This window comes from Propithecus coquereli, unplaced genomic scaffold (assembly GCF_000956105.1).
Source record: "Propithecus coquereli isolate 6110/MARCELLA unplaced genomic scaffold, Pcoq_1.0 Scaffold144, whole genome shotgun sequence".
NCBI lineage: Eukaryota > Metazoa > Chordata > Mammalia > Primates > Indriidae > Propithecus > Propithecus coquereli.
Genome location: NW_012138747.1, coordinates 2,046,370 through 2,054,885, shown reverse-complemented (window position 1 = coordinate 2,054,885; position 8,516 = coordinate 2,046,370). Strand labels below are relative to the sequence as shown.

Genomic DNA, 8,516 nt, shown 5'->3' with positions numbered 1-8,516 from the left:
CCGAGAGGAGGTGTAGTGTGGTGCCAGGGGGTGGGAGGGGAGGGAGGGAGGGAGAGCCAAGAGGAGGAGGAGGGGAGGCAAATTAAGAAAAAAAAAAAGAAAGAAAGAGACGCAGAGAGAGAGAAACAACACCCAACAACTAGGAAGAGAGAAAAAAAAAAACCCCCCCACCCACCCAAAAAAAAAAAAAAAAAATTCCTGTGGCGCGCCGCCTGGTTCCCGGGAAGACTCGCCAGCACCAGGGGGTGGGGGAGTGCGAGCTGAAAGCTGCTGGAGAGTGAGCAGCCCTAGCAGGGATGGACATGATGCTGTTGGTGCAGGGTGCTTGTTGCTCGAACCAGTGGCTGGCGGCGGTGCTTCTCAGCCTGTGCTGCCTGCTACCCTCCTGCCTCCCGGCTGGACAGAGCGTGGACTTCCCCTGGGCGGCCGTGGACAACATGATGGTCAGAAAAGGGGACACGGCGGTGCTTAGGTAGGAAGAACGGCGTGCTTTTCGTACTTGTCTCAGTCTATCTTTCTGTCTCTCTTTCCACCCTCTTTGCCTTCTTTACAAACCGAGAAATAATGCTGGTGGTGCTCACCCTGGAAAGACCACATTTCAAGAAATGCAGGTGCGGGTTCTTCCCAGAGTCCCGGCTCCTTTATGCTGGGGCAGGTAGCAGCTGGACTCGTGATGCTAAAGCACTTTGCCAGAACGCCAAGTAGCCCGGGGATGAGTGAAGTGTCAGTTTTAGAAGGAGGGGCAGGTGCCACTTTGAAACTCAATACACCAGGTCTCTGTTTTACTGTCATAGGGTACTCTTGGAGAGTCTGACAAGTTTATCGGGTTTGTTTCTATTTTACTCTAGCGTAAGTGACTTTTTCAAACTGCTGGCTCTCTGTTTCCATTTAGTTGCCCTCTCACTTGGATACTTAGGCTCAATGTCCTGCTCTTCAGCTTCATTTCCTTTTACCCCTTTCTCCCTTTAGTTCTTTTTTCTCTTTTTCCGTTTTCTCCGTTTCCTTATTGCTCTCTTTTCCCTCCAGTGCCTCTTTTCATCCCATTTCTATTTTATTTTTGTTCTTTTTCTCTTTTTTGTTTTCTCTTCTTTTTAAAAAATCTCCACCACTGTTATTTCTGATTCTCTTATTTAACCCTCTCTCTTCTCTCTTCACTTTTCCCTTACCCCCATTTTTATCCTCGTTAATGTCCTACTCTGTGCCTTGTCTTCACTCTTTTGATTCCCATTTCCTATCCTTTTCTCCCCATACCCTTTCCCCCCATCACACACGCAGACATGTTCACTCTGTCCCCTCCAATACCATTTTCTCACCCTCATAAATCTTGTTTTCATAAACACTCTCCCCCACATACTCTCTCACATCCTCACACACACTGGCACTTCCATGCTCTAGCAACCACTTTCACATTCAGATTCTCTCTTAATGTTTAAAAGGCATACACTCCTCTCTTCCACACCCTGTCACTTATACATGTGTACACAGCACCTCTCCTCTTGCTCTTTCTAGCTTTCTCTCTTTCTGTTTTCTTTCTATCCCCTCTTTCTTCCCACCTTCCTCCCCCCTTCTGTCCTTAGTTTTACTTCTTTTCCTTTTTGCTCCCTTCTTCCCTCTGTTTCCCTAAGCTTGAACATTGAAATAGTTTGTCACTTATGAACATCTATAGCCTGATTTTATCCCTAAGCGACATTACAGAGTGAGCTTCTGGAAACATTTTCTCTCCTATGAAAATATAAATTGATGATCAGCAGTGCTTGGATCTAAACAAGGAAAAACGCCCTTATTCTTTCATTTCCCATCACCCTCCCTTCTCCCCCTGACACCCCACCTCACATCTCCCTGAAAGATCTCCTTTCTCTCCACTGGGTGGTAGTTGACTTATAAGTGTGAATTGCTCAAAATCAGTGTACATGGTATGTCTAAGGTGAAAGAGAGTGGGATATGTTTCTGCTTGAATCATGCAACATATTTAAATTTAATGATGTGGGTGTGGTATATAACTTACACCTTTTGAAACATACTTATGATTCCAAATTTGCCTGTGATTCTATTATAATTTCTAATGTACACTAATAACATATATTTATAACATATCTTTGTTGTAAATACAAAATGCCACTGAATGTGTGTATAAGTAACAAATATTATAACATAGTAAAATAACTCTTCATTGTTGCTAGGAGTGATGAGCTCTTTGTCACATAGAGGATGTAAATAAAACCCATATTTACGCTTTTATTAAGTTTGTTTCAGAAGTTTGAACACAGTAGTAAGGACTAAACACTGTCTTCAGAGGTTGCAAACACTATCATGGGAGCAGCAATGTGTTTGTAGCAGTGTATTGCTTATTTATAATGAGGCTTACCATTTTCAACCTAAAGGATTTGGTAGACTCCTTATGGGTCCATGATATATCTTGGCATTGGGTTTTCTAAGAACAATCTAATAAATACTGTGGTTAATTAAAATAGCTGGACTCACATTCTGTTTCCAGGAACCTATGTTTAGTTCACTCATTGCTTCCAACAGAGAAGCTTCCCTAATATTTGGGGACAATGACTTTCCAGTGTTGTTGGTTTGGTGCATTCCTTATTTACTTGATGTGCACTGTACCTCATCCATTTATATGCTATCTCCTGAGTTTTGTAATATCTTATTTTAGGGAACTCTTGACTTTTAAACTTCGTACAGAGAAAAGAATCTGTCTCTTCTCGATAATGTTTCTAACCAATTGGTTTTTAGTTTTTAAATAATCACGTTTTCATATGAAATATAAATTTGATCTTTATTACTTTTTACCCAAAGCAACTTGTTTATAGTAATTCTGATTTTCTAGGAGGTATCCAATTGCTGAGCTTTTTACATTATCCATAGGTTTTAAGCTAATTTAACATATTTATTTGCAAGAAATTCTCTATCAAAAAAATGTTAAATGTTGTCAGTTATTTTTCTTGACTCTTCTCCCGCAGCTGGTATTTGCTCTGTTCATAGACCAATACAGCTTAGGGACTAATTGAGTGTAGGCAACTCAGGTGACATATTTTTTCATCAAGAGTAATGCCACAGTTATATTTTATTTTTACTTCATATACTTAAAATCATATTTGATGTTATTCTCTAATTCATTAGAAAACAAAACAAAACAAAAATCTACCTTTTAAGCATACACCCCTTCCCCATCGAAGTACATGTATGGAGTGCTCAAGAGAACACTTAACTGAATTCCGTGATACCATTTATCAAGCTTTACACAATATATTCTATTTTAGTGTAACTTATTTCCTCAAAGTGTCTGTAATAAAAAGCAAATAGTGGCATAACAGTTATCAAATAACTTTAAGTGGTAAAGGCCTTAAAGTGCAAACATGCCAGTCACTGACTCTGTTGCTTGTGGTTACATTAATGAAATAGAAGTTTAAAGGTCAAATGATACATTTCTATCTCCTAAGTGCCAGAATGTCTGGTTTTTGAGAAGAGAATCAAGAAAAACAAAACTTTCCTTAAATGGAGTTATAATCCCCAAGGGAAATACATTCTGTTATCTACTGACTATAGCTATCATTTTGTGAGTCTTTCTCTGTTTAGCTTAAAAGGAGGACTTATAATGAAATTTCACTAATAATATTGACATCAATTATTTCTTTTAGAAGGATTTTTAAAAAAGAAAAAAATAATTTTAGCATCTTTTTCATTTTAACTTTACCATTTAAGGTTAGTGAAGCCATATAGTAAATGTCAAGGTGTCCCTTACTTTTAATAACGTCATTCACTGCTAAATCTCTGAAGGATTCACTTGAATTATTTGGACTCTCTTGATAAAGTATTTAATGATGCATATATCCAAGGTAATAGTGTTTGATATCTCCCTTACTTAAACTTTGGATTTAACCAGATACATGAATGTCTATATTATAATTTGCTATGTACGCAAGTTGTTTTCATTAACTTATTAAATATAAACTATGATTGCCACTACACTTACTGCATATAATATTCTTACCAAAACTTGTTAATCTGTGTATGGAGACATTAACTTTTTCTCCATTCTTCAAGTTGCATTTTGTAGTGCATGGAAGATCTCAGTTAATGTGTCATGGGGTGACATAGTAGAGAACAGGAATGCTAGAACCACATGAGTGGTACTTCAGGACCCAGTGTTTCTAGACCTGGACAATTGAGAAGAATATAACCCTGCTCTAGATCAATATGTAAATTTCAGATGACTTTTTAAAGTATAATTTTGCAGTTAAACTTTAATGTGAATTCTTTCCTTTACTCTTACTTTATTAACAAATACCATTATGTAAACATGTCGAAAATGTTTAATGTTCTTTGGAAACAATACTATGAACATCCTCATTTACATCCTCCCAGTTCCTGCACATTTTAAAAACACATGTCATTTTTAAACTAATATTTTCAATCTGTTTCTTATTCAACTCTTCTGTATGAATTTTGCACATTTTTAGCTGCCTTCCTAATATGAATTCAAAATATCCTATTATCTGCTTGTCATGCTTTAATCGAAGGAAGGAAGATAGATTCTTCCCTTAATTGTGGTATCTTCTTTTACTTTAGCAAAGTTGAACACAACTCTGTCACTTCAATGCAATGGATTTGAATGGAAGATATATGACATCCTGCTATGATATTGTAAAATGGAGGAAGACTTTTGCGTAGAGCGTAGGGCACATTTCTACCCCATTGAAAATTACAAAAGTTTTGCAAACATATTTATAAATGGATATGACAAGTATTTATTACTTCTCAGCCTATTTGTACAATACAGTTTGCCTTTTGATTAGACAACATTAATTAGTTTTGGTTTGAAATGCATATTGTTGGTTACAATAAAATAAATGATTTCTATATGAGAGTACAGTAAAAATAGTAGTAAAATAGTGGCAAAAATTAATTATTCTATACTTTTGGAATATCACTAGAGAGTCTCACATTTTCTGTTGAGTTATTCTTACACATTGATGCATCATGTATTCCAAATACACTGTTCAGCTATGTAGGTCTGTTCGGTTTAGGACATTAAAGTACACTTTTAAAGCCTATGTGCTTCTTAAATAGTGTCATTGAACAAATATTTTTAAAATTCTGAGGTTTTTCCTTCTTAGAAAAGGGAGGTGTAATGGATTATCATAATGAGTCAATCTGGAAAAATATGTTTCAGAATATGGAATAAAATTCTAAATGTTACCTGTAGTGATTTGCAGAACAGTTCTAGTAGCATGTATTATTTGTCGTATCAATATACAACCATTTAAAACATTTAATTTTTAATTAAGTTTTTAAATTTTTTAAAATTTTCTAGGTGGACTTATTCTGGCTCACTCTTTTTAGTTTGGAAGAATTGAAAAGCCCATGTGGTTGTATAAATCTTTGAACACAAGTATGTTAATGAACTACTTATTTTAAATAGATTGGCTTTACAATGAAATGGCTTCATGGAATGAACCATTAATTCTGCAATATTTCTGAGGAATTTTTAAAGAATGTTCACGTCATGGTCTGTGTCAGTTCTGCGCCTGATTGATCTGATACATCATTCATTCTTCAGCTCTTCTGGGTTACTGGGGATAAGGGATTGAGCTAATCCTTCAAGCTGCGTTTCCCAGTCTTTCACGAAAACTCTCCTCAGGCTGTGGTTGGCCAATGGCGTGTAGTTTTGGGAGAAGGGAAGAGGTGATGAAGTGAGAGGCTAGGGTATTTCTCCCTTCCTTCATTGTTTTGGGCAATGTCCAGCAGTGTGTCCATCTCCCATTGGGACCTTTTTGTTCCAGCTTCTGCTTTATAACTAACTCCTGGGCTTCTGTTTACTGCCTTATCCTATTATTCCTCCAACCGAGGAGCAGTAGTGACTTCCTGCTGTTACTAATCCCTGGTTTATCTCACCATTATCAGTTTGGCTTCCCAGTCATTCTATACCTTTTCTAATAAATTTCCTGCATTAAATCCCCTCTATTCTAAATATCCAGAATGGTTTCAGTGTTGCTTGTAGAACCCTGGTTGATACAGAGTGAAAAAGTAATAGTTTCAGTGATTTTAAAAGTATTCGAATGACTACTTTGCCCCTGGCACCGTAAATGTTGCTCACTGGCAATGGATAGAGTAGTTGTTTAAGGAGACATGCATAAAAGTTAAACCATAACAGTGAAGCATATTGCAAAGAAGAAAAATGAATACATTGAGTTTTTTTCCATGCACAGATTATGGTGAGAATATTAAACCAAATGAATAAATATTGAATTAGTAAACAATGTAATGAACAATTGCAGTAAGAAAATATGTAATGTTGCTTTGTGTGGAAAATAAAGTTGATGAGTATGTATTGACAAGATTCAATAATACTGTATCTTTTTTTGACTGAGCAAAAGAGATCTAGGATTAGACCCTGCTTGTGCATATGTGATCAAAGTGCTAAGACAATTCCTACAGTGTTGCCTATTGAATTCAATAAAAATTAAAGTTCTTTCTTTCATGTGTCTTAATACCTAAGGAGCTAATCAAAGTTTCTAGTTATGAAGTATATGACCATAACAATGCCCATGATTCAAGTATTTGACTGTTGGAGGAATTAGTCTCTCAAAGCAGTGAGTCTCTTTGATTAAAAAAAGCATATTATTTTTCTACTGTATCTTGTTTCAGAGTGGCATAAATTAAGACATTATAGACATCACATGATTTACACAGAATAGCAAAGGGAAGTTTCAAAAGTGGGCATTGGGTTTTGATTTTTCTGCTTTTTTTTTTTAACTTCTCTCTTAACCAAATACTAGACAGTATGGTGACCTTCCCCCAACTTCTACAAAACACTTTCTGAATGACACTTAATGTAGGTATTTGGTTCCAGTATAAACAGTTATCAAGACCCATTTTTGGTAAATAGTTTTGCAGGAAAAATGTTAATTTAAGACCATTATAAATGAAATGACCCTTCCTCAGCGATGCTCTAGAAAGAATTTCTGAATTGGGAAGGAAGTTGAATTTCTTGATCTCCTCCATTCCATCTCTCTCAGAGCTTGCTGATCTATTATAGTTTGTGATTGATACTTTCTGTGTATATGAGAAATAAAATTTATTGCTCTATTTTTCCCTAGGAGCATCATATAAATTTTTGCTTTTCTAAAGAAAATTTTAAATTGGGCCACATTTTGTTTGTCATATATTTTATGTATTTCAAATTAACAAGCAGAAACAAGAGCTTCTTATACTACTAGAGGGTAAAATCTAGGATTTTACCTAGGATAAATCAAATCTAGGATAATGATTATATGCATAATCATTATCAAATTGCATTTAATTACTCCACTGTATCTAATTACAGAAAAATGTGGACGATGTTGAAGAAATTAAATAATAGAAATTATTTGATGTTTTGCCAAAATGTGCTTTCTATTCTTCTTTGCTATATTAATTTTGATTGGAAAAAACACCTGGGTTTGTAAGTGTTATAACTCTTGTTCATCCATCTCTAGGGCTGTAGCACAGAACCTTGCATATATCAGGCCAATATCTACTAAATGTTGAATTAATGAATCACTGGAAGGTAAAGAAATAAATGTATTTGTTTCTTAGTTTAATTTTTTCACATTTTAATAATTGTATATTTAATACTATGTTGAATGCTCAGGCTTATAGTAATTAAGTATTTTTTGTTGAATGCATATGTCAACAGTCTCTAAGTAATTCCTACAGAAGTCTGGAAATATTCAGTGTCTTTAAGTTGCAGGACACAATCTACTAGTGGGTCTTAAAGAAAATGTACTAGTTACTAAAAGTATTTTTAAAATAAAATATACTGAAATATATTATAAGGCATTTTACACAACAAAGGTAAATATCCTTGATTAAACTTTTGGGTGTATTTACATATATGTGTTCATATGTGTGTTACTGTGAGTTTTAGCTGAAAAGTTTTAAATGCAATGGTCTAGTTGTTGTAAGATTTTTAGATGTAATTATAATTTTAAGAAGATCTAAGCTTTTAAATTATATAGGAAGGCTTTTGCTCTTCATAATTATAATCAGCAGATAACAGGAACAGTTCAAGATAACCAAATGTCTGTTGTGTCCTCCTAACATTTTTTCTGTTTCTACCTCAATTCATGGAGCCACCTCTTCCTTTCTTTTAAGGCTTCAATTAAATGAAATCAATACAGATACAGAGGTAGAGAGAATTGGCTATTGCTATGGATGAATAACTCTCCATATGAAAAGTAGCTACACTCCCCAAACCAGAACAGAACTTTTGTTATCATTCCAACCATCTCCCAGAGGTAGGTCAACAGTACTTTATAAACCACAGGGTATTGATACTAGCAGATAGAATTTTAATGTGGTCATGTGGCTTTGATTTATAATGTTGAGGAGGTTATCTATTAGCATAGTGGTTTCTAAGCCATATCAAGTTCTGAGTCCTGAGAGAGGACCTTTGGTGCTCAAAAGCATCCAGCTGGCATGGGAATTGGTCTCTTAATCACTTTCTCTAAGAAGAGGGGAATAGA

General features: G+C 35.4%; 1 protein-coding gene across 1 annotated transcript in view; it reads left to right on the top strand.

Annotated features, from left to right (window-relative positions):
• Window positions 1-296: 296 nt before the first annotated feature.
• NEGR1 (neuronal growth regulator 1) overlaps window positions 297-8,516 on the top strand; it is a 1,084,106-nt gene continuing 1,075,886 nt past the window's right edge. Inside the window, exon 1 of the mRNA XM_012639937.1 lies at window positions 297-472. Coding sequence (XP_012495391.1) covers window positions 297-472 — 176 coding nt within the window. The remainder of the gene's footprint in view (window positions 473-8,516) is intronic.